This window comes from Scardinius erythrophthalmus (assembly GCF_964197995.2).
Source record: "Scardinius erythrophthalmus genome assembly, chromosome: 25".
Taxonomy (NCBI): domain Eukaryota; kingdom Metazoa; phylum Chordata; class Actinopteri; order Cypriniformes; family Leuciscidae; genus Scardinius; species Scardinius erythrophthalmus.
The window spans coordinates 3,515,162-3,542,685 of NC_138245.1; the positions used below are offsets into that span (position 1 = coordinate 3,515,162).

Below are 27,524 nucleotides of genomic sequence, written 5' to 3' on the forward strand. Positions count from 1 at the left end.
CATAAAAGTGCATCTGTCCATCATAAAAGTGCATCTATCCATCATAAAAGTATCTATCCATCATAAAAGTGCATCTATCCATCATAAAAGTGCATCTATCCATCATAAAAGTGCATCTATCCATGATAAAAGTGTATCTATCCATCATAAAAGTGCATCTATCCATGATAAAAGTGTATCTATCCATCATAAAAGTGCATCTATCCATCATAAAAGTGCATCTATCCATGATAAAAGTGTATCTATCCATCATAAAAGTGCATCTATCATCATAAAAGTGTATCTATCCATCATAAAAGTGCATCTGTCCATCATAAAAGTGCATCTATCCATCATAAAAGTGCATCTATCCATTATAAAAGTATCTATCCATCATAAAAGTGCATCTATCTATCATAAAAGTGCATCTATCCATCATAGAAGTATCTATCCATCATAAAAGTGCATCTATCCATCATAAAAGTGTATCTATCCATGATAAAAGTGCATCTGTCCATCATAAAAGTGTATCTATCCATCATAAAAGTGCATCTGTCCATCATAAAAGTGCATCTATCCATCATAAAAGTGCATCTATCCATTATAAAAGTATCTATCCATCATAAAAGTGCATCTATCTATCATAAAAGTGCATCTATCATCATAAAAGTGTATCTATCCATCATAAAAGTGCATCTATCCATCATAAAAGTGCATCTATCCATCATAAAAGTGCATCTATCTATCATAAAAGTGCATCTATCCATTATAAAAGTATCTATCCATCATAAAAGTGCATCTATCTATCATAAAAGTGCATCTATCCATCATAGAAGTATCTATCCATCATAAAAGTGCATCTATCCATCATAAAAGTGTATCTATCCATGATAAAAGTGCATCTGTCCATCATAAAAGTGTATCTATCCATCATAAAAGTGCATCTGTCCATCATAAAAGTGCATCTGTCCATCATAAAAGTGCATCTATCCATCATAAAAGTATCTATCCATCATAAAAGTGCATCTATCCATCATAAAAGTGCATCTATCCATCATAAAAGTGCATCTATCCATGATAAAAGTGTATCTATCCATCATAAAAGTGCATCTATCCATGATAAAAGTGTATCTATCCATCATAAAAGTGCATCTATCCATCATAAAAGTGCATCTATCCATGATAAAAGTGTATCTATCCATCATAAAAGTGCATCTATCCATGATAAAATGTATCTATCATCATAAAAGTGCATCTATCCATCATAAAAGTGCATCTATCATCATAAAAGTGTATCTATCCATGATAAAATGTATCTATCCATCATAAAAGTATCTATCCATCATAAAAGTGCATCTATCTATCATAAAAGTGCATCTATCCATCATAAAAGTATCTATCCATCATAAAAGTGCATCTATCTATCTATCATAAAAGTATCTATCCATGATAAAAGTGCATCTATCCATCATAAAAGTGTATCTATCCATGATAAAAGTGCATCTGTCCATCATAAAAGTTTATCTATCCATCATAAAAGTGCATCTGTCCATCATAAAAGTGCATCTGTCCATCATAAAAGTGCATCTATCCATCATAAAAGTATCTATCCATCATAAAAGTGCATCTATCTATCATAAAAGTATCTATCCATGATAAAAGTGCATCTATCCATGATAAAAGTGCATCTATCCATCATAAAAGTGCATCTATCCATGATAAAAGTGTATCTATCCATCATAAAAGTGCATCTGTCCATCATAAAAGTGCATCTGTCCATCATAAAAGTGTATCTATCCATCATAAAAGTGCATCTGTCCATCATAAAAGTGTATCTATCTATCATAAAAGTGCATCTATCCATCATAAAAGTGCATCTATCCATCATAAAAGTGCATCTATCTATCATAAAAGTATCTATCCATGATAAAAGTGCATCTATCCATGATAAAAGTGCATCTGTCCATCATAAAAGTGTATCTATCCATCATAAAAGTGCATCTGTCCATCATAAAAGTGCATCTGTCCATCATAAAAGTGCATCTATCCATCATAAACGTGCTCCACAGGCACCATGGGGTTAATAAAGACCTTCTGAAGTGAAGCGATGTGTTTGTGTGAGAAAAATATTAATATTTAACACGTTACAAAGTAAAATTCTAGCTTCCGGCCAAACGCGGTCTACTTGCGTTTGACTTTAATTTTGGGTGAACTATTCCTTTAATCTCAATAGTAGCATCACCGCAGTTCTTTCTCTCGTTTCTCTGCAGCTCAGATGACGTGTGGTGTGGATGAGTTCCGCTGTAAAGACTCGGGCCGCTGTATCCCCGCGCGCTGGAAGTGTGATGGAGAGGACGACTGTGGCGACTCCTCGGACGAGCCCAAAGAGGAGTGCGGTGCGAACACAACAATAGCGCATGCCTTTCAAACTTATTCATTACAAATTCTGTTTATTAGACACATTTATAGTTGTTTTGGTCAAATTTAAAATATAGTTTTGAATGTGATTTAAAACTCATAATAGTTTCTGTTCATTAAAGATTATTTTGGTGAATGTGATTAAAACTCATTGTAGTTTTATTTTATATAGTAAGTTCAGTTTATATTTATATTAAAAATTATTTTGGTCAAATTTAAAATATACATTTTTTTAAAGATTTGAATGTAATTAAAATGCATAATAGTTTTGCTCTTTAAAGATTATTTTGGTCAAATTTAAATGTGAAATTTTTAAACGTTTTAAATGTGATTAAAAATAGTAGTTTTATTCTCTAAATTCAGTTTATAATTTAGATTTTAAATTATTTTGGTCAAATTTAAAATTAAACCTAAAAGTTTTGAATGTGATTAAAACTTATAATAGTTTTGCTCATTAAAGATTATTTTGGTCAAATTTAAAAGTTTTATTAGTTAAATTTAGTTTATAATTTCTATAAAAAAAATGATTGTTGGTCAAATAAAAAAATAAAACAAGATTTGAATTTTATTGAAATATATTAGTTTTATTCATTAAAAATAATTTGTCAAACATAATTTTTTTGTAATTGTAAAAGTTACAAGTTAAATTTAAAGTTTTAGAGTTATTGTAGACCATTTTTATATGTGTGTGTGTGTGTGTATGTATTATATATATATATATATATTTTAAACAGCATTAATATTGTGATTATATATGCAGATGAGAGGACGTGTGAGCCGTATCAGTTCCGCTGTAAAAACAACCGCTGTGTCCCTGGCCGCTGGCAGTGTGACTATGACAATGATTGCGGGGACAACTCGGACGAGGACAAGTGTGGTAGGTTTCCACCGGCCACTGATGTGTGTGAAGTGAACATCAGGCACACACTCAGAGACACGCTTCATGTTACATCACCACAGCGACAACAGCAGGAACAGAGCGCACCTCTCAGACAGGAGATACGAAACTCACACTGGCCCAAAAACCGAGATGGTCCTCACTGCAGAACACAAAATCCAGGGATCCAACTCCTCCCACCTTACATATACCTAAACCTACCCATCTACACCCCCTGATCCCTAAACCCACCCCTAAACCTACCCATCTCCACCCCTAAACCTACCAATCTCCACCCCTAAACCTACCAATCTCCACCCCTTAGATGTGGATCCAACCCCGCCCCCTGGATCTTGTGGACTGCATTGAAGTGCTACTGCAAAAACCTGATCGTTGCCATTCTCATTTATTTGTTCACACTGTTAATGAACAAGGGGGCTTTTTTCATTCGTGCATGTTTCCGTTTCGTCCAGTCATTTACGTGTCTACATCTTGTTTTTATTCTTCATTTCACACTGCCACATTGATGTGTGTTAGAGGTAGGTTTCCATTTTCAAATGTCCTTCAGTCCTAAAATGTCTCCTTCAGTGGCTGCTTGCTGATGACAGGGAGGCTTGAATGTTTTACTAATTGTTAATATGCATAAAAATCCAGAGCTATCTATCGTTTTTGATTGTGATCTACATGTGTTTAAAACTAAATGGTTAATGATGCTATAATCATGATAATCAAAGCCAATGACAATGTATTACTGAGCCTGTTCCAGTCTCGGCAGTGAGCCACGGTCAAGCCCATTCCTGCAGTTTTTGAGCAGTTCTGATTTGAGTGATTTGTTCCTCGCTGCTCCCAAAACACCCAAACCTCCATCTGTCCCTGTGTCTCCGGTCATATCACCTACCATCCCCTGCTTCTCCAGCCGAAGTGATGTGAATCACAAGATAAATAATGTCCAGGCCACATTTCACCACAAAATTACATTTTGTTGAAAGAAAATTAAGCTTGTTGGGTTTTTTTTTTGCACTGTGACATTATTTTTGATGGCACTGAAGCACATTTCCCCCATAAACTTCTCATTGACCTTTTACTTTTCAGTTTGTTTATAGTTACCACTATTGTCAGTGGCGATTCTCAATAGATTATTATTACTGTGATTTACTGTGATACTTTTTTACTTAAATGTGCAGCTAGCGATTTCTGAGAAATGCTGTTGAAAGTGGATCGGACCGAGCAGCACAACACACTTGTGGCCAGGGGCGGGGTTTATGTAAATTTTAGGGTTGGTTGATGTCACTAACCTGAGAGGAATGTCATGTAGTCCCTACCAGCCGTTTGTTGTAGTCCTTATAAAGCGATTTCTGTAAAAGCAAATATCTCCCTTTGCTTTGAAAACTTTGCAGATGTTGTTTATGCTCAAACAGCAACATTACACACTAACTAAAGTTAGAAAAGTGAAATCACATTCAACCACCCCTTTAAAGTTGCTCTAAGTGATGTTGGGTGACGTCACTTCTTGTTGACGTTCGAAGTATTGTTAACAAAATGGTGGCTAGCTCGACCCCCCCCCCCCCCCCCCAAAAAAAAAAAATCAGCATATTATAAGGATTTCTGAAGGATCATGGGAGTAATGATCACAGAAATAAATTACATTTTAGATTTTTTTCACATACAGCTATTTTAAATTGTAATAATATTTCACAATATTACTGTTTTTAAAAAACTTTTGGAAAGTAGTGTATGAACTCTATAATTAATTCATCTTTTTTTAAATTACTGTAATGAGAATGAGATTTATTTTTGCACTATAAAACTAAGAATTAGGAGGAAAATGTGCTTTATGGTCTTTAAAAAAATAAAGTCGCAATTGAAAATTATTTTTTACACTAACAACAGGCTTTGTTTATTTTATACTAAATATAATTTGTTCTTTCTTTTGATTATGTAGTGAAATGTGACATGTTTTTGACTGATTTTGTGTGATTCACCCGACTATATGCTAAAATATGACAAGATACTATAGAATAATTCTGGAGGTTTGTGTTGTGTGTGTGTCAGTGCCCAGGAAGTGCTCTGAGAGTGAGTTCGCCTGCACCAGCGGCCGCTGTATTGCTGGCAGATGGAAGTGTGACGGAGACCATGACTGCGCTGACGGATCTGATGAGGTACGTCACAAAACCATTCAGTGCAGGAAAACACACTTCAGCAGATTTTCCAGGGCTCAATTCTAAGGATTTTTTCTAAGGGCCCACCACAAAAAAAGTAATAAATAAATAAAATAGGCCTAGTTTCTGTCTTTGTTGTTTTTGACCCATAGGGCCCTATTTTAGCGATCTGAAACGCAAGTATCAAACGCGAAATGCAAGTAACTTTGTGGGCGGATCTCGGCGCTGTTGCTATTATATCGGCGGGATAAATGACTCTTGCGCCTGACGCAAATCTAAAATGTGTTGGTCTGAAGTAGCTTTATTACTCATAGGTGTGGTTTGGGCGTAACGTGAAATAATCCAATCAGAGCGTCATCTCATCTCAGGATTGCTATTATAACGGCGGATTTGCCAGGTGCACGCCAGGAGCGGTTCACAGCCGAGGAGACCTACGTTCTCGTCAGGGCCGTAAAACACAGAGAAATGACATTGGGGATGGAGAAACACACCCAGATTAGCTTCGGTTAAACAGGCGTATGATAATTTGGGTAAATGTGTAAGCTAGATTTATGCCTATTTTTTCACTTCTTCATGGACACTATAATGATTTCCCTCATGTGGAATATTTTCCCTTGTAATTATGTATGGTTTGCAAAAATGAGAACGGCTGCGTCTGTGTAGATGAGATAAGCAAAGTGTGTCTGCGTTGTGCACACGCTACATTATGGTCAAGCATGCGCCCTTAAAATAGCATCTGAATAACGCGCCACTGACTTTAGACGAGGTTTCTCCTGGTCAGTGGCGGAATTATTTTCTGAAACTGCAAAATAGCACCAGGGAACGTTTGCGCCGGAACACGCCTCTTTTCGCTGAACCGCCCCGGGAACGCAAGTTCATTCCCTAATTTACCGACGTGCGTCTGTGGAGGGAAAAGTCCGCTGTGCGTCGGGTACAAAATAGGAATGATACATGTGTCGGTGAATAAAGTCAATTGCGCTGGGTGCAAGATAGGGCCCATAACCTTTTATCACCAAAAACTACTAGACTAAATCATATAAATTTAAAATATTGTTAAAAACAAGTATACTTTCAGTAATAAAATAAGAGCTAATAATCAATTTTCGAAATGGCACACATACAGAACAAATAAAATAAACATTGCTTTTAATGTGTTTCAGGCAAGTCTAAAATAAATAATCAAATGTTAAATAGCACTGCATAGTCTTCACTGTATACATTTAATATAGATGAATCCATATTAAAGTTACTAAAGTTATTCAGTCAAGAGCAGTGAGCGATTTCTTTTTTGTCCAGGTTTATTAGGCTGCTGTCACTTTAAGAGCTGCACTGATCCAATATACTGTTACGCATGCGTTTTATTTCTCAACTGTTTATGTTCACTTGAGATATAACAGACTATGTTTACAATGATACCGATTTTGTGTGAATATGTCCATTCAAGTGCAAGAAGACGTGAAAGAGAACTCATTTTATCATTCGCATCATATGCATTCTGGGTGCGCACTTCGGCTGTGTGGACACAAAACTTCTCACACTATTGAGTTGAGTTCTTTCACATTTTCTTGCGCTTGCATATTTAAATTGTCAAGGTTTAAAAACGTGCAAATGATAAACTTTCGTGATGCAGCACTGGCCCGATCAGACAAGTCACAGTTGCCTCAACTGTCCCGAACGAACAACGTATACACTGGCCCCGGGCCATTGGGCAGTCCTTATTGCCGAGTCCTGTTGTCATAAATGATGACCCTCATGAATAGCAAACACTCATTGCAGTATGTATTATGTGTGTTTTGCAGAACGGCTGTGATGTGAAGTGTGATAATGACCAGTTTCAGTGTAAGAACGGCCACTGTATCCCGTTCCGCTGGAGGTGTGACGCTGATGCAGACTGCATGGACGGCAGTGACGAGGAGAACTGCGACACTGGAGGTTAAACATGTTAAAGAAAGAGTTCACTTTAAACTGAAACTCCAGCAATGTTATGTCCCTTCAAACCTTGACTGTATGCTGTTTTAGAGACTTTTTGAAGAATCTTCTCACAGCTCTTTTCCATATAATGATCATTTATCATACCCATGTTTGTCATGGTCCATAAAAGAACTCCATACGATTTGTGCACTACATTACATGTCTCCTAAAGTCATATAATATAGCTTTGTGTGAGGAACAGACCAAAAGGTAATTATTTGCTAAAATCCCCTGCATTTAACCCACATTCTTGTCCAGATTCAGTTGCCTAAACTGGTTGAAGTTCTACTGCAAATTGTATGGAATACTTTTATTGTTGTTTTTGGAAAGAGCAGCTAAAAGAAAAAAGAAAAACACTCAAAGTATACAGATTTGAAAAGTTATAAGGGTAAGTAAATAATGACAGAATTTTTATTAATGGGTGAACTGTTCCTTTAAACAACAGCATTACCCATACTGTAAATCAGTGCCTGCAGTATTAATTAGAGCGATCAGACTGTCTGGAGAGGGTTTTAGTATTCAAGGAGGCCTTTCTGAAGATTCTCTGCCAAGCGTTTTACACACACACACGGTAATTGCTGTGCGGTTGTGCTGGAATGAATACAGATGAGTTACACTGTGTGTGTGTGTTTGTGTGTTAGTGGGTCGATTCTGCCCCCTGGATGAGTTCCAGTGTAATAACACTCTGTGTAAGCCACTGGGCTGGATGTGTGACGGCGAGGACGACTGCGGAGACAACTCAGACGAGAACCCAGAAGTGTGCAGTGAGTAGTTTAATTTTTTCAACTCAATTAGCACTTTATTTCCCCTTAGACTCCCTCAGAAATACTTACCTGAACTGTGATACATAGGGCTGGGCAATATGACTCAAATCTTACATCAGGCTTTGTCGTTTCATATCATAGTAAAAGTATTTTTGGGGGAAATTAAAGCAGAGATGGTTTAAATATAAAATCCCCATCTACTAATGCCTATTTTTGAATAATTCAGTGAATTAAACACTTCACAAATCAAAGATATTTCATGACATTCGATTATTTGCTTTTTTTATTTGAAACTTGATGGACAAAAGCCAAAAAAAATCTCAGATAATAAAAACTATAATGAAAACGATAAAGATATCTTTATCTTTCTAAATCTTTCTAATTTTACAGAAATGCTTAGAATAAACTGAACAAATATATACAGTATTTATTGCTATAGTTATTGTTAGTCTGAAATAATTGTGAAAACAGTTTAGAGTTTAAAGCAAAATAACTCAAAACAAGCAAATGTCTCGGGTCACTTGACTGTAACCCTGTTTCCTGAAAAAGCGGGAACGAGATGCTACGAGAAGCTGCGAGATGCTTGATTCAGCGCTTTGGGAACACTATTTGTTGTGACCAGCTCTGATATATGTGTGCAACACGTCAATGAAATTGACTTAGAACTTTTATAACCTCGGACACTGACGTCATAATCATAATCATAATGGAATAATTAGATGTGCAGCATCTCATTCACACTTTTTCAGGAACAGGGTTACAGTCAAATAACCCGAGAAGTTCCCTTTCAAAAACTACTCTTAATGCTGTGCTTGATTCAACGCTCTAGGAACGAGAATACCCACAATGCTGCACTGGGGGTGTCTGGATCCCTCACGGTTATGTAGTGTGAACTCACAAGCACGCGAAAAGGTCTCAGGCATGAGCTTGTGATGTTGACTCAAGGAAGTTTGAGCGCGGAGTGGCATGATTGTCCAAACTGTAAAATCTTATGAATGTGTGCGGAGGGGACCAGTCTGCTGCAACACAAACGCGCTGCAGAGGGGCACCCCCCGTCAAGGCTCAGGAAGAAGCGACCCCCCCAGGAAGAATGAGCCCTGATGCCTACTGGCGAAGCTTGACTGCGCGCCTCATAGGCAAGGGCAATAGCATCTTTCACCCAATGTGAAATTGTCTGGCTGCCCCCCTGTTACGGCCCCCATGACAAACAAATAGTTGCTCTGACTTACGCCACTGGCTAGTGCGGTGGACGTAGGCCAGAAGAGCCTGGATTGGACACAGTCTGTGAAGTTTCTCCTGATCCGGTGTTGTGAACTGCAGAGGACCGAAAGAAAGGAACCTTAGGCAGGTAGTCAGGATGAGGATGCAAAATTGCTTTCACCATTCCTGGGGCAAGGTCTTAGCTGGATGGCGAGACAGACAGAGCCTGCAAATCCACTATTCTTCTCAAAGAAGTGATTGCCACAAGAAAAACCATCTTTAGAGTCAGAAGCTTGTCAGGCACAGACTCTAGAGGTTCAAAGGGGGTCTCAACCAGACCCTCAAGGACAAGTCTTATTGGGCGTCGCCATGACACTCGATACTTCCTGTTGACGGTATCTCAGTTCTGATTTAGCCTAACACTTAATGAAGCTAGCACACAAGGGATACTCGCGTCGCGGTACAAACGGGTGAAACTGATTACTGACAAGTAGTAATGCTGACAGATTAAGCAATGGCTCCTTGTGGCTCAACGTGTACCGTTGTCGGGTGCACAAACAACACACGGAAACTGAAGGATTTTATGAATGGGGCCTGTTTCCAACATAAACAGACCCTCTACGCAGAAAGAGTGTTTTTTGTACTTAGAAAAAACTGCAGTACAACTGTATATATTTCTTTAAGTGGTATGTTTATTGTTTTCAATAATTTGAAAATTCATTCGAGAATTAACTCGAATGTGCAGCAATTTGTACAAATAGAGTATGTAGGCCTACTATATTTGTTGTAGCTATTAAATAAGAGCATTTAGTTTCATATTTGTTCAAATATTATAATGCTATTTTTTCCATCTATGTTGATTATAAAAAGTGAACACCATGATAGGATGCATCGTGGGTCAGACATGATTTTGTTAATGGGTCAGACATGATTAAACTTAATTTTCTTCATTAAGTTTTGTTTTGTAGAAAGACTTTCTTTAAAGTGAATTTCGTTTTGTATAAATTGTATCTTCATTTTAATACATTTTTCATCAACCAATTACCTGGATTTAATAAATAAGAAGCAGACAATATAAAATATAGCAGACAATATAAATCATGACATGGAGGCGCCGGCACGCCGCGGTCACTTGCATTGCACGTGAACAGGAGCGCATCTCATCATAAATTAACCGAAACTCAGACATGAGAAATATAGCCTATCTAAAGAAAGCTTTAAATGTCTTTAAACAAAACAATTCAAAATGAAAAGAAATAGGCTATTCTCTGATTATGTAATCCAAGATGTGCATTTCTCTCTAGGCTATAGGTGCGTTCACTACGGAGATGGCGATCGTCAACTTCATCTTTTCAGCAGACACTGACAGAAAACACTAGTTAATTAATAAAAATCAATGCACGCATGTCACCGGATTTACAAATGCACATCTTGCTTGTTGCACACACACTCGGCACACATATTATGTCGAAATAACGAGATATTGTGTTGAAATATCATTATTAATAATAATAAATCTTTAATAATATTTGATTGAATGCCGAATGTTGTGCTTGTTCAGTTTAATAAAATTAATACTTTGTGATCATTAAAATAATTATATATTAATATTAAATATTAAGTGGCCAATTTTTGCTCATTTATTAAAAGTATTTATATATAATATATCTAGAAGCCCCTCAGCACATGTTAAAAAATTATCTGGCGCCGCCCCTGGTTATAACGGCCCATGTATTAAAAATGGTTGGGTCTAAATCGGGCTCATGCTCATAATTACAGTTAATGTGTCGGGCTGGGCCGGGCTCGGACACAACGGGCTGAGGTAGGGTCGGGCTTGATTTTTTGGGCCCGATCTAAGCTCTACTCGTCATTACCCCAGCAAGTTGTTTGGGCTTGTTGAGGCTCTCTGATAGCAGCATCTCCAGGCTAACGTAAACCGGAAGTTCGTTACCAGCTTGTTCTACGTTGCCATAGCGATCATGGGAAAGGTCAGAGTTCGGGAAAGTTGTGAATAGCTAAGTCTTGGTTCTAATGGGAGGCCTCAGTTGCCCTGCCCAACAAACGAAGCGGGCGAGCAGAGGATGGTTCACGAGTGGAACCCCATCAATCAAGGCATGGCAAGCCGATAAAGCGGTCACATAAACCTTGAGAGTGTTGGGGCATGTGCCTGCAGATAATTTTTCCTGCACGAAGTCCAAAACTAAAACAATCAAGCAGTTAACTTGATCTGCATTACATGCAGTGCACCACCTTTCAAAGACACCCCATTTATTGGCATAACTCCTTCTTGTGGAGGGAGCCATAGCACTGAGAATGGTCTCTATAACTACAGGTGAAAAACCAGTGTCCCTCAATTGCTACCCTTCAGGGGCCAAACATGAAGCTTCCACAGCTCGGGCTGGGGATGAAATATTGTCCCCTGTGCTTGAGACAGAAGGTCCCTCCTTTCCGGTATCACCCAGGGCGAGCCGTTGAGGAGAGATATTTTCTCAGAAAACAAAACTCTGTTCGACCAACGCGGCACTATCAGTTAGAGGCAAGACCCTTATTGACGAACTCTGGCTAGAACTCCCAGGAGCAGAAAAACCAGGGGAAACGCATATAGGCACATTCTGGACCATGTATGTGCCATCGCTTCCAGACTCACAGAAGTAGATGGGACAATGTGAAGGTTCATTTCTGCTTTGTAATATCTTTCCCAGATTTGTTTCACTACCTCGGGGTGGAGTTTCCATTCTCCCGTTGGTATTCTCTGTCTGGACAGTAAATCTGCTCCCACATTCAGATGCCCAGGGATATAGACTGCTTTGAGTCACAGGAGTTTGTCCTGAGCCCGAAGAAAAATCTGCTGTGCTAGCCCATTTATGCGGCGCGAGCGCAGACTGCCCTGTTGATTTATGTAAGAGACTGCCGCCGTGTTGTCCACCCGCACTAGGACACGGCAGCCCCTCAGCTGCTGGGAGAAGTATTTCAGGGCCAGAAATACAGCCATCAACTCGAGGCAGTTGATGTGCCAATTGAGCTGATGACCCTCCCATACCCCGTGGGCTGGACGACCACCTAAGACCGCTCCCCAGCCCGACAGGGAGGCATCTGTCGTTAGCATTTTGCGATGACAAGGCGCACCCAGATTAGGACCCAAGGCGAGAAACTGGGGTCTGAGCCACATAGAGAGGGTACATAGCCCGTGGCACGTAACCCTTAACTGCCCTCAGGGATTGGCCCTTGGATGAAATCCCCTGGCTTTGAGCCACAACTGAAACATATGGTCTCATATGCAAAAGGCCCATAGGGATCACCGTGAACGCAGATGTCATGAGACCTTATTTGTTGATACTGATGAACAGTACGATCTTGGCCTAGCCTGACTTTGCTCAGGGTATTCTGAATGGTCTCGACTCGAGCTGGAGACAACTGTGTCTGCATCGTGATCGAATCCCATGCGACCCCTAAATATGTCGTTCTCTGGGTAGGAGAGAGAATGCTCTTGTTAACGTTGAGTCTAAACACCAGAGAAACTGTGTAATTCAAAATGCGGATGCCCTAAAGTCACAATGGAGCCAGTGCTGCATCCATGCACTTTGTGTATGTGCGGGGTGATAAAGCTAGGCCGAATTGAAGAACCCGATATTGATAAGCTTCACCCCCAAAAGCTCAGGAACTTCCTGTGTTGTGGCAGTATTTCTATGTGAAAATATGCGATGAGGTTGTCACGATCCACACACCAAGGAAAGGGAGAGAAACAGGTGGATCCAAATACAGCGTTTTTATTTGTAGGGCAATCCAATTCGTCGTCATCCATGCAGGTGTCAAAATCCATATTAGCAGTCCAATATAACAAAATAAACAAACAAGGAACAAGAACATAAACCGGAAACACAGGGAACGGAAGTGGTGTGATATATTACAAGGACTCCGTGACACATACTAAAACAGACAGGGTATATATACACAGGGAACACAAGCTAAACAAGATAACAAGGGGGCGTGGTAAACTGAAACACCTGTGAAGACTAATCAACATAACAAGGAACAACTAAACATGACAAGACACATGGCAGGATCACATGACAAGCATGGAATAATATGACAGACACTAACAAGGAACAAGACACAAAACCCACACCGTGACATAACCTCCCCTCTACGGAGCGGCTACCAGACGCTACAAGACGTGACAGACCAAACAAAAATCCAGGCGGGAGGTGGAGTGGTGGAGGATCAGGGGGAGGGAAGGGGGGCCAGGTCCATGGAGGGAAACGGGGACAGGGAGTGACAGTTCATCTGGCGGCCAGGGCGGAGCAGACAGTCCACCGGGCGGCCAGGGCGGAGCAGACAGTCCACCGGGCGGCCAGGGCGGAGCAGACAGTCCACCGGGCGGCCAGGGCGGAGCAGACAGTCCACCGGGCGGCCAGGGCGGAGACTTTGCCTCGGGCGGCCAGGGCGGAGACTCTCCCTCGGGCGGCCAGGGCGGAGACTCTCCCTCGGGCGGCCAGAGCGGAGACTGTCCCTCGGGCGGCCACGGCGGTGAAGACCCCTCGGGCGGCCAGGGCGGTGAAGACCCCTCGGGCGGCCAGGGCGGTGAAGACCCCTCGGGCGGCCAGGGCGGTGAAGACCCCTCGGGCGGCCAGGGCGGTGAAGACCCCTCGGGCGGCCAGGGCGGTGAAGACCCCTCGGGCGGCCAGGGCGGTGAAGACCCCTCGGGCGGCCAGGGCGGTGAAGACCCCTCGGGCGGCCAGGGCGGTGAAGACCCCTCGGGCGGCCAGGGCGGAGACTCTCCCTCGGGCGGCCAGGGCGGAGACTGTCCCTCGGGCGGCCAGGGCGGAGACTGTCCCTCGGGCGGCCAGGGCGGAGACTGTCCCTCGGGCGGCCAGGGCGGAGACTGTCCCTCGGGCGGCCACGGCGGTGAAGACCCCTCGGGCGGCCAGGTTGGTGAAGACCCCTCGGTCGGCCACGGCGCAGGAACTGGAACAGACACCAATGGCTCAGGAACTGGAACTGGCACCAACGGCTCAGGCACTGGAACTGGCACTGGAACTGGTACCACCCGCTCAGGCACTGGAACTGGCACCACCGGCTCAGGCACTGGAACTACTGGAACTGGCACCACCGGCTCAGGCACTGGAACTACTGGAACTGGCACCACCGGCTCAGGCACTGGAACTGGCACCACCGGCTCAGGCACTGGAACTGGCACCACCGGCTCAGGCACTGGAACTGGCACCACCGGCTCAGGCACTGGAACTGGCACCACCGGCTCAGGCACTGGAACTGGCACCACCGGCTCAGGCACTGGAACTGGCACCACCGGCTCAGGCACTGGAACTGGCACCACCGGCTCAGGCACTGGAACTGGCACCACCGGCTCAGGTTCAGACACAGACACAGACACAGACACAGACACAGACACAGACACAGGCTCAGGAACAGACCAAGACACAGACACAGACACAGACACAGACACAGACACAGGCTCAGGAACAGACACAGGCTCAGGCTCAGGAACAGACACAGGCTCAGGAACAGACACAGGCTCAGGAACAGACACAGGCTCAGGAACAGACACAGGCTCAGGAACAGACACAGGAACAATCACTGGCTCCGGCTCAGGAACAGGCTCCGGCTCAGGAACAGACACCAGCTCAGGAACAGACACCAGCTCAGGAACAGACACCAGCTCAGGAACAGACACTGGCTCCGGCTCAGGAACAGGCACAGGAACAGACGCTGGCTCCGGCTCAGGAACAGACGCTGGCTCCGGCTCAGGAACAGACGCTGGCTCCGGCTCAGGAACAGACGCTGGCTCCGGCTCAGGAACAGACACCACTGGCTCCGGCTCAGGAACAGACACCACTGGCTCCGGCTCAGGAACAGACACCACTGGCTCCGGCTCAGGAACAGACACCACCGGCTCCGGCTCAGGAACAGACACCACCGGCTCCGGCTCAGGAACAGACACCACCGGCTCCGGCTCAGGAACAGACACCACCGGCTCCGGCTCAGGAACAGACACCACTGGCTCCGGCTCAGGAACAGACACCACTGGCTCCGGCTCAGGAACAGACACCACTGGCTCCGGCTCAGGAACAGACACCACTGGCTCCGGCTCAGGAACAGACACCACTGGCTCCGGCTCAGGAACAGACACCACTGGCTCCGGCTCAGGAACAGACACCACTGGCTCCGGCTCAGGAACAGACACCACTGGCTCCGGCTCAGGAACAGACACCACTGGCTCCGGCTCAGGAACAGACACCACTGGCTCCGGCTCAGGAACAGACACCACTGGCTCCGGCTCAGGAACAGACACAGGAACAGACACCACTGGCTCCGGCTCAGGAACAGGAACAGACACCACCGGCTCAGGAACAGAAACAGACACCACCGGCTCAGGAACAGAAACCGACCCCACCGGCTCAGGAACAGGAACAGACACCACCGGCTCAGGAACAGACACCACAGGCTCAGGAACAGACATAGGCTCGACAGCGGCCATCTTGTCAGGGGACACAGGCTCGGCAAACGTGACCTGAACACTCTCGGCGGCGGCCCTCTTGTCCGAAGACACAGGCTCAGCAGGCGTGACGTGAACAGGCTCGGTGGTGGCTATCTTGTCCGAAGACACAGGCTCGGCAGGTGTGACGTGAACAGTCTCTGGCTGGGCAGACGTGACGGATCGCTGGGGTGGTGCAGGCAGTGCGAGCAGCTCGGGCGGGGCCAGTAGAGCATGACGTCTGGGTGGTGCGGGCAGAGCAAGACGCCTGGGCGGTACGTCAGGGACGGTAGTCACCTCCGGGATGGTCTCCGTGTTAGGAGCCACCGGACTCGGGATCACTGGAACAGGGACCACCGGAACAGGGACCACCGGAAATGGGATCACCGGAACAGTTACGGAGAGAGCCTTTCTCCTCCTCCTGTGTTTTGGTGCCACTTGACTCTGGACCACCGGAACTGGGACCACCGGTACTGGGACCTCCGGCACTGGGACCACCGGCACTGGGACCACCGAATTCGGAACCACCGGAACTGGGACCACCGGAATCGGGACCACCGGAATCGGGACCACCGGAACAGTCACGGAGGAGGTCTTCCTTCTCCTCCTCTGTTTCCGATGGCAATGTGCAGGTTTTGAGCTGGGCGGAATCAGTGGCGAAGGGTGCTTAGGGGAATTCAGCGCCATGGCCTCTTCAGTCTGGTGGGCCCATAAAGCCAGGCCCTGAAAAATGTTCATGCTGCTGGATCCATTGTGAGACGGAGTCCTTCTGTCACGATCCACACACCAAGGAAAGGGAGAGAAACAGGTGGATCCAAATACAGCGTTTTTATTTGTAGGGCAATCCAATTCGTCGTCATCCATGCAGGTGTCAAAATCCATATTAGCAGTCCAATATAACAAAATAAACAAACAAGGAACAAGACACAAAACCCACACCGTGACAGAGGTACGTCACAATAGAAGAGATTGCAGCTCTTGTGACAGTAAGTGCACCTGCTCCGGTTTCAAGGTAGTGGGAACCAGGCCCTTGAAACACGGAGGATGGCTAACAAACTGGATCCTGTAACCTTTTTCTACTGTCGTTAGGACTCACGTAGATATACCCGGCAGTAGCTTCCAAATACTCTGAAATGGGTACCAATTTTGATACTTCCCGCTTGGGGGATTTTGGTTGTTTCATTTCCTGGGGAACAACAGGAAGCAACGTAACACCCAACATTTAGCCGTAAACCGCTGCCCCCCTAAACACCAGAGATGGCTAGGATGGTACAGAGGTTTCGTGGGGGTGCTGGGAAGGACCGGGCTGATTTATTTTTACGCTCCCCATCCCAAGGGGGGCCTCCCCCACTGGGCTGGCCACAAGACCATCAGGACTACATCTTTTTGGAGATGATAGTCCTGGAGGCTGATGAGGGCGGCGAGCAGGTCCCCAGTCTTGACCAGCAACATTTAGAAATAACATATTCACAATGGGAGTTAATGGGAACATCAGCTAAACTTTTGTAGAACATATTTACTGTATGTTAGCTGGGATGACACAAAACCGGCACTCTTAGAGTCCAAGTTTGAACGTCTGTGTGTCGGACTATATCATCTGTATACAGTGTGAATACTGCAACTTGTTAATATGGCCATGGAAAAAAAAATTCACACGTGTAATGCAGACGTGTGAAACAGGCCATAGGATCCTTAATTTGCATTAGGAGTTTGTTTATTTACAATGATCTGACTCTTCACATCAAGAAAGATCAGTGTGTTTTTAATCTGTGTGTTTCAGAGAGATTCCAGTGTCCTCCCACCAGACAGTTCAAATGCCATAATGACCGAGTGTGTCTGCCAGTGTCGAAACAATGTGATGGTGTTGACAACTGCGGAGACAACAGTGATGAACTCAACTGCCGTGAGTAATTGCCACTTTTCTTGAGTTATTTTAAAATGTCATGTTTTTTGTTGTTTTTTACATGCAATATTTTCCTGTGCAATTACATCATTATCACTTGTGTTTCAGGGTCACTTGCTGAAAATATCAGTATAAAGGTTGCATGAAATCTTTTTTATGGATATTTTCTCATGTCACACCCAAAATACCAGGGCTGTAACCACCATAGACATTGAGGGACCTCTTCCCCTAAATATGTAGTTACAGTTTTACCAATAGTTATTTATCATTACCAACACTAACCCTACATCTTTTCAACCCTATCACAGTATGTTCAGTATGGAATTTAGATACAGGGTACATATAATTTGAATAGATAACAAAATTAGATAAGAATAGATAGAATAGAAAAGTAAATTCTTGTAGTAACACAGTTTTGGTGGGCTTTCACATATTGCGTATTATAAAATAATTATCAATAACCCATGGTATTTCTCTTTTAAAGCATGTCTTGTACAATGTACAATTAAACCCTGTTACATCATATGTTTTGGGGTTGAATGTTACAAAATTTAAGATCAGTGCAAAAATGTCTTGCACCACACCACAAGATTACCAGTGAAAGTTTTTCACGAACTTTATGCCAAGAAAAAAAATTTATGTAAAAAAAATGACTCAATAACAGAGTTAAAATATTGAGATTGGCAAGGCCAACATAAGTGCAAACAATGAAATGAAAAGACTGTAAGAGAAACTTGCTTGATGATGTCATTCCTCAGATATGATGTCAAAAAGTTGGGGGAAATGTCACAGTGTAACAGGGTTGAACAGAAAGGGAGGGTTTTTTAAATGCACAATGACAATGAAAGCATGACATTTTAATTTCAATAAAAGCTAAATTTAGGCACATTTTTTATAACCCAATATAACCCATTTAAATGTATTGGGGACAAAACTGATTGATAATGTGATGAAATTAATATTTTTCTTCAGCTTTACAGTCTAGAACGATTTAGGTCTACATAATAATGTGACTAAGATCAGTATCATGTTAATTATGTCAGCAGGCTATGAAGTCATGAGGACACAAATTATTTCCTTTCCTGTGAAGAAGTCATTGATTATGCTAGTAAATCTCTATTAAAGTGAATTTGTCTGTGTCCTGTCAGAAACTCCTGCGCCTGCGGTCTGTGGAAAGGCTGAGTTTACGTGCAGTAGCGGAAAGTGTATCAGTATTAACCAACGCTGCAATTTCTTCAATGACTGTGAGGATTACGGGTCCGATGAGATCAACTGCAACAAGAAAGGTGAGTTTATTCTTTTGTGTGTGTGTCAGGGTTTTTTTTGTCAAAACTAGAAGATTAAGGTACCTTGAGTGTGTATCTTTGTTGCTGTGTGTCTCTGAACAGATTCGGGTCTGAATGAATGCCGTCACAACCGCAGTTTGTGTGGAGATGAAGGTCATTGTGTGGTGAACGGAACCGACTCGTTCTGCTCCTGCAGACCCGGCTTCCAGAAAACACACCTGCAAACCTGCACAGGTACCGGTACAACACACTCAAACACACACTGAGGACGGGAGCAAACTAAACCACTGATTTTTATATGGTTTAAAAAAGAAATTCTTGGTTACGTTTTTATTTTTCATTCTGCAAACATTTTGGGAATGTTTCTTTTGAACGTTCTCTGAATGTTCTGAAACAAGTATTACATTTTTTTTTTTTTACTTATATGAACGTCCAACTAAAACGTTTCAGAAGAAAAAAAAAATCATAAATGATGTGTAGATAATTTTTTTGTGCTAAAATTTTGAGAACATTGTTAAACACCAGATAACTTTGAACAAACATTCTATTAGTGTTTCTGGAAGAATGTTTGTTCATAACTTTGAGAGAACCTTTCCAGAACGTTAGCCAAAGTTCTGAGAATGATCCCTATTAGGGAATATTAATCAAACAGCAATAACAACAAGAAAAATAGAACATGCGTCTGCACTAAGCCATTCGGCTGATATCTCTAAATAAGCTCTAACTTTAAAAATGTTCAACCAAGGGAAAAAAGGCTTCTGGGTTTTTTTTTTGCTCGAGGTCATGGTGCAAAGGACCCTAGGTTGATTTTACTCCGAACCATCCCTTTAATTATCTTAACACAAAATTAAAGCCTTAAAAAAGAACCTGCTCCTGCGACACCAAACCATACCAGCTGCATCAAACTGGAATGCATCGTATCATCATTTAGTGGAGACAAGTGGGAAACTCACTTTATAGATGTAGGCCCCTATCTTGCACCCAGCGCAATTGACTTTGTACACGACGCATGTATCATTCCTATTTTGCACCCGACGCACAGCGGACTTTTCCCTCCACAGACGCACATCTGTAAATTAGGGAATGAACTTGCGCTCCCTGTGCGGTTCAGTGAAAAGAGGAGGCGTGTTCCGGCGCAAACGTTCCCTGGTGCTATTTTGCAGTTTCAGAAAACAATTCCGCCACAGACCAGGAGAAACCTCGTCTAAAGTCAGTGGCGCGTTATGCAGATGCTATTTTAAGGGCGCATGCTTGGCCATAATGTAGTGTGTGCACAACGCGCATACACTTTGCTTCTCTCATCTACACAGACGCAGTTCACATTTTGCAAACCATACATAATTACAAGGAAAAATATTAACACATGAAGGATCTTTTTGTGTCCATGAAGATGTTAAAAAATAGGCATAAATCTAGCTTACACATTTACCCAAATTATTATACGCCTGTTTAACTGAAGCTAATCTGGGTGTGTTTCTCCATCCCCAATGTCACTTCTCTGTGTTTTACGGCCCTGACGAGAACGTCGGTCTCCTCGGCTGTGAACCGCCCCTGGCGCGCGTCTGACAAATCCGCCGTTATAATAGCAATCCGCCATGGAACAAGCGCACCTGCTCTTAAAGGGAATGTGAGATGACGCTCTGATTGGTTTATTTCACGTTACGGCCAAACCACACCTATGAGTAATGAAGCGACTTCAGACCAACACATTTTAGATTTGCGTCAGGCGCAAGAGTCATTTATCCCGCCGCTATAATAGCAACAGCGCCCGAGATCCGCCCACAAAGTTACTTACGTTTCGCGTTTGATACTTGCGTTTCAGATCGCTAAAATAGGGCCTGTAATGTTTTTGTGCAGTCCATGTTGGCTTTCTTGTAACATGACGCCTTCTCTCTCAACAGATGTGAACGAGTGCAAGCGGTTCGGGATCTGCTCTCACATCTGTAACAACACCAAAGGCTCACACAAATGCAGCTGCTCCAAGAACTTCATCAGAGTGAACGACACCTGCAAGGCTGACAGTACGTTCTCACTAATACTACAGTCACGAGACACACTGTTTCAAAGCAGTTTCAGAAAATTGTGATGGTACTGATTATAATATCTTATATATATATATAGAGCTGTGTGATAATATAGTTTATATTTTGTGTCAGTATAGATGAATACTACAGTACTCCCAAATTTCGACCTCGTCTTGCTGACATGTTTGTGCACTCTCTGGAAACATAATTGAATTTTCCATGAACACAAGCAATGCTGTGAGAAAGAACAGTCTGTTGAAATAAGAGCAGAACAAATTCCTGTGTAAATAGTTTGCGTTGAGAATTGTTTTACAAACAGTCAAACAGAAATTTAATCTGCTCATGTCAAATCAAATGTGTTGTGTTTCTTTTATTTGGTTCTGGTATCTGTCATGCTGTGACGCCCCCTATCTGTCTTTCTAGGCAGTGACAAACAAGCTCTGTACGTGGCAGATGATAATGAAATTCGGAGTTTGTATCCTGGAATGCAAAATTGGATATATGAACAGGCCTTCCAAGGAGATGCCAACGTCCGGATCGACGCCATGGACCTGCACATCAAATCCAAACGGATCTTTTGGACCAACTGGCACACGGGCAGGATCTCATCGTTCGAGCAGCCGTCTCCCGGACCCGCCTCCCCGAACTCGAACCGCAACCGCAGACAAACGGACTCCAGAGTCACTGATCTAGAGGTCAGCGCTTCACCACTCGTGACATAACAATACCTCAGCTTTGAGCACTGATATATGGATTCATCACAGTCTATCTTAACGCTTTATGATCTTAATATCAGGGTTATTATAGTTCACTAACACTAAAACCATAAAAAAAGTTTAATTTGATGTACTAATATAACTGAACTGAAATAGAATTTTATAAAAACTATATATATATATATATATATATATATATAAAAACTATATATATATATATATATATATAATAAATATATATATATATATATATAGTTTTTTTTAAATTAATATCTTTTTTTAAAACACAATAAAATTAACCAAATTAACCTCAACTAAATAAATAAAGCAATAAAAACTAATTAAATTTTAATTGACTATCTCAGTGACATTAAAATAACACTTAATGATGCTTAATATTCATCTTTTATATCTCTATAAAACATCTCTAACCTGCGATTATAATTAAATAACACATTTAAATTATGATTGATTAATTGCAAATATGCATAATTTCTTTTAATGCTGTTAAACTCTTTGTCATTGAACCTTTTGCCCATTTTATTTATTTATTTATTTATTTATTTATTTATTTATTTATTTATTTATGGGGGTTCATAGCAAGTCATAGCAATATTGTAAAGGACTTTTTTTACAGTAATTTGACCCTTTATTGGCAGTGACTATAAAAATCATCTATAGATTAAAATAACATAGTACAGTACAGTACAGTACTATAGTACAGATTAAAATTTGTACTATAAAAAAATAAAATAAATGAAGCAATATTTCACATTAGGAAAAAGAAGCATGCAAAACATAATCGTGTAAAATCGCAGAGTAAACTAAGAATGTCCTGAAGTGAGATGTGCTGTGTGTCTTTGGTTTGCTGTAGATTCCTGGTCTGAAGATGCCTCGTGGGATCGCTGTGGACTGGGTGGCCAACAACATCTACTGGACGGACTCGGGTCGGGATGTCATCGAGGTGGCACAGATGAACGGGCGCAACCGTAAAACCCTCATCTCGGGCATGATTGACGAGCCCTACGCCATCGTGGTGGACCCGCAGAGAGGGTGAGAAGAGATACGCCAGTGTCTTAAACACAAATCAATGCGTCCTTTAGTGGTATTTGCTTATACTGTTCATAGTTAGGGTTAACTCTCTTGAAATACGCATTTGGCTTTGCATTAAAACTATGTAAACAATTGATTCTCGAAGCACCATGTACTGGGCCGACTGGGGAAACCACCCTAAGATTGAGACGGCAGCGATGGACGGGACCATGAGAGAGACGCTGGTACATGAAAACATCCAGTGGCCCACAGGTCAGTCATCATGTGACTCAAACACCACACACACACTGATTCAAGCACCTGTAACACTCGTAACATGACTTCTGTTGTGTTTGTTTGCCAGGTCTAGCTGTGGATTACTTCAATGAGCGTCTGTACTGGGCTGATGCTAAACTCTCGGTTATTGGGAGCGTCAGACTGAATGGAACGGATCTGGTCATAGCGGTCTCCAGCCTTAAAAACAGTTGAGTCATTCACTTCAACAGTTTATGTCACATCCCTGTAACATATATATGTACATTCATATTAGTGATGTCCAGTTCGCGAACGAATCGTTCTTTTGAACCGGTTCTTAACCAGTTCTGAATCAGTTCACCAAATCGAACTGAACCGTCTGAAACGGTTTGCGGCTCAAGTCAGCACAGATCTACAAGTTACTCAATCAAACTCACTTCCAGACATGTCTAACAGTCACTCCATCTCGAAATGAGCCAATATCCAGGAGTTTATGATCTTATGATGCTGGTTTTTGCCAACTCATTCAGCGCTCCAGTTAATACAACAGTTTTCGGGCATGTCAGTTGCAATTTCGGTGCAGTCTTTGAAAAAATACTTTTACTGGAAGAAATGGACCCGACAGTAATGCCACAACAACACAACAAGTAGCCGTGTTAATTCCAATGCCTGATCTGTGATCAGTGATTTCTGATATACAGCGATTCATGTACTGTCAGATGTTCTTTGTCTCAAAATCATTTATTGTTGTTTATGCGTCAGTAAATCAAGCCAGTGATTAAACGGTCAATTTCACATTGTTTCTCTTAGTAGCGTGAAAATAATCTGTTACTTAAATTGTGATTAAATTATATACAGAAAAAGATCAAAGAACGCTCCCTTTACAATCGCTGGAGCTGTCAATCAAACAGCGCGAGTTTATCAGTGACTGAGTTCTGGACGAGGGCTGCCTTTCGGTTTGAGTGATTTCAGGTTAATTGCAATTAATCGTGCAACCCTATTCTGGACCCTCGCCACAACCCCCGTTATGATCAATGACGCTGTCGACACTGCACTTATTTACAGTGTTTGCACTCTTAGTTATGATAAAAGCAGTCGTAAGAGTGCAGAAATCGAGTTGCAATGACGAGATCACTGCATTCATGTCTGTCATCGGCTATATGCTCATCACTGGATCTAAATGTAATGCTATAATCAACACTTTTCACGATTAGTTCATCTCGACAGCTTTAATAGTGAGAAAATAGTAAAAGATTTCTAGAGAGTTACACATGTAATACTTATTTAATATGCAAAGATGTCAGCCAATCACAGCAGTAAACGTTTATTGTACTTCAAGTAATGAAAACATCTTTTTATGGTTTTAGTTTTAATAACCCTGATGTATGCATATACATTTTTTCAACTTTTTTATAACATTTTTGAAAGATTTTTAACATATTGCATCACTAAAGTTGTGCTTTTCTAAAACGTGAGCTATAAAAAGGGTTTTTTCTCTCTCTGCACACACACAGATTTGCACCACCCTTTCAGCATCGACATCTTTGAGGATTTCATATATGGTGTGACCTACCACAACAACTTTGTCTTCCGTGTCAACAAGTTTGGCAAGAGTTCAGTGGAGCATCTGACCACAGGGATGAACCATGCCACAGATCTGGTCCTGTACCACCCCTACAAACAGCCGGAGAGTAAGTCTGCGCAGTAAATCTGTCAAACAACTGATTCTTACAAATGTTATTTATTTTGTGTGACATACAGTCAAACCAAAAATTATTCAGACACCAGATATAATGTTTGATATTTTTTTACTTGTGTGTGCAGGACATTATAGTTCATTTATGTAAGTGAGGAGAGCAAAATACAGCAAACTATGACATATTTTACCCAAAAATTCATCATACAGTGGACGACCAGCCAAATTTATACAAATTTGGAACCAAAATGTATTCAGACACTTTGACCTGATCATGTTTTGCTGAAGTGTGTTTTCTTTAATTGCTAATGCTCTTTTTACACACAGACTGAACAAAATGAAGCATTGCTTGGTAATTGGTTGAGCTAAACTGGTATTATCTAATTGTGTAGTTAAATTTAATAGCTGACAGATATTCAACATAATTCATTTGTGAGACAGTCTAACAGAAGGATGGACAAAACCAGTCAAATATCAGCTGATTTGATATCTCCGAGTTCTTGTCATATTAGTACCATTTTCTAAACTATAGCGAATAAACTGTGATAATGTGAGGAATGTTGAAGGTGTCTGAATAGATTTTGGTTTGAATGTATGTATTTAAGGTCAGTTGAATCTTTCAAAATAAATGTGTGATGTAAAACATTGCTGTTTTGTATTTCAGTGACCAACCCTTGTGACAGAAAGAAGTGTGAGTGGTTGTGTCTGCTCAGCCCCAGCGGCCCAGTCTGCACGTGTCCCAACGGGAGAGTCCTGGACAACGGCACATGTGTGGAGGTGCTGACCCCGACACTGGCCCCTGTCTGTGAGTACACCGTACAGCCGAGGCCTTGCAGAACACTGGAAAAGGGAATTGGATGAGGCAAATTATTGTGGTATTCTTTGAACGGACACATGTCTTATGGCATAGTCAATGTGAGGCTGTGATCCTCTATGAGTTGCACAATATGTCAAGTCATCTTTATTTCTATAGCGCTTTATATAGTACAGATTGTTTCAAAGCAGCTTCACAGTATTAAACAGGAAAATAGCAGATTCAATGGTTGAAAATTCAAAAATGAGACAAAAAATGTCATTATTCTGCTCAAGTCAGTTAATTGTTGATTAAGCTTGCAATCCGCAGGCCCATTTTAAATAAACAGACGGAGTCTCCCGCCTCCCAGAGGAAAAGAAGACAGACAAAAACATTTGCAATGTGACCGCAGTTACTTTATCTCTGTTATATTTACAAAATCTCATATTTCACTCTTTATAGTCTATTTATAAATACTTTCTATCTATTTAACCATAACTATTGTTGTTACAATCACGACCGAAAACAAAAACAGCATTCAAGCTTCATGCTTCGTCCTAAAATGAAGTAATACTAAAACCGCCAGTAGGTGGCAGCAAATCATTGTCTTAACGAGTTAGGCATTGAATCAATCAGTCAACCGATTCGTTAAAACAGCTGAATCATTTAGGGACAAAGCAGAGGTGAGAGAGTCATTGAGTCATTCATTAGAACGATTAATTTATAAATGTGGATTCGTTCAGTAACAAAACTGAAACTGCTTTGCTCAGAGACGGCAATGGCTCTACTGTCTCAAATTATTTCGAGCACTTTTGCTCGTGCGATATTGCTTATAAATATTAAAAACAAGAACTTATACAGACATTTTTGCACCATATCTTGGTTTTTGGAAGAAGAAAAAAAGTCACTTTGGTGCCATTTTTGCCTCAAGCCCTTGTTAATGTCCGACCCTGGTGTCGAATACTGAGGAAAAGGGCATTGCAGTAGTCCAGGCAGTGGAGAACATGAAAGGAAAGTGGCAGAAAACTGGAAAAGAACTGGTCAGAGAATTGTAAGCGAGTGACAAGATGGTAATGGGTAAGGATGTGGACTAGTTGTTTGCCTCCTATGTGTGTTGTAAGAGTTTGCTCTACTGCAAGATCTTCAGAAGGACTAGGAATTAGTCCAGGTTTGTCTAGGTGAATTTCTAGGTTAAGTTACAAAAAAAAACAGCAGTGAAATGTCACCCTGAAGCAGCATGTCTAACTCCTCGAGGAAGTGTCACAGTTAACAAGAGGGATGATACATGACAATGTGATTTTTGGCACGATTAGTGACAGTGATTGATATTCAGTGGATGTGTTCAATGCAGAGAGAAGAGAAAGAAATGAATTTGCACATCTGTCTCCTCACCCCATCCGATTCCCTGACAATAGCGTTCCTGTAGCTCAAACAGTAGAGCTCAGCAATGTCAATGTCATGGGTTCAATTCCAATGGAATGTATGAACTTAGCATATGTTGACATTGAGTCATTCACCAATATACAACCACTTGAAGACTATGGGCCCTATCTTACACCCGGCGCGACGCAGCGCCAGGAGCGACGCAAGTGTGTTTAGGTAGTTTCAGCCCGACGCAGTTTTCATTTTCACGTCCTGCGCCATGTTGTTTAAATAGCAAATGCATTTGCACCTATTTGTGCGCCCATGGGATGCTGGTCTGAAAACGAGTGTGCTCTGGCGCATTGTTGTGCGTTGCTATTTTGAGGAACTGAAATAGACTGAGCCATTGACCAACTGAAACCTGGTCTAAAGTCAATGGCGCAATATTTTTTTTGTTTTTTAAAGAGTGCCGTAGTAATGTGAGCCTATTGGCGCAGCATCACACAAACATGCCAAATATTAAAAATAAAAGGATTACATTGTAAAAGATTATTATTGTATACATAAAGATATGGTGGAATCTGTCTTGTCCCGTA

The 27,524-nt window shown here is 41.9% G+C and overlaps 1 protein-coding gene across 4 annotated transcripts in view; it reads left to right on the forward strand.

Annotated features, from left to right (window-relative positions):
- The window catches only part of lrp1aa (low density lipoprotein receptor-related protein 1Aa), a 180,492-nt gene that overhangs the window by 142,405 nt on the left and 10,563 nt on the right, over positions 1-27,524 (forward strand). For all 4 annotated transcript variants that reach the window (XM_081356952.1, XM_081356953.1, XM_081356954.1 and 1 more), the window contains exons 67-81: positions 2,250-2,375; positions 3,158-3,274; positions 5,327-5,433; positions 7,233-7,365; positions 8,046-8,168; positions 17,642-17,764; positions 18,913-19,050; positions 19,153-19,284; positions 20,952-21,071; positions 21,498-21,769; positions 22,665-22,843; positions 22,989-23,095; positions 23,187-23,306; positions 24,592-24,768; positions 25,438-25,578. In XM_081356952.1, the coding sequence (XP_081213078.1) occupies positions 2,250-2,375; positions 3,158-3,274; positions 5,327-5,433; positions 7,233-7,365; positions 8,046-8,168; positions 17,642-17,764; positions 18,913-19,050; positions 19,153-19,284; positions 20,952-21,071; positions 21,498-21,769; positions 22,665-22,843; positions 22,989-23,095; positions 23,187-23,306; positions 24,592-24,768; positions 25,438-25,578 (2,115 nt within the window). The remainder of the gene's footprint in view (positions 1-2,249; positions 2,376-3,157; positions 3,275-5,326; positions 5,434-7,232; positions 7,366-8,045; positions 8,169-17,641; positions 17,765-18,912; positions 19,051-19,152; positions 19,285-20,951; positions 21,072-21,497; positions 21,770-22,664; positions 22,844-22,988; positions 23,096-23,186; positions 23,307-24,591; positions 24,769-25,437; positions 25,579-27,524) is intronic.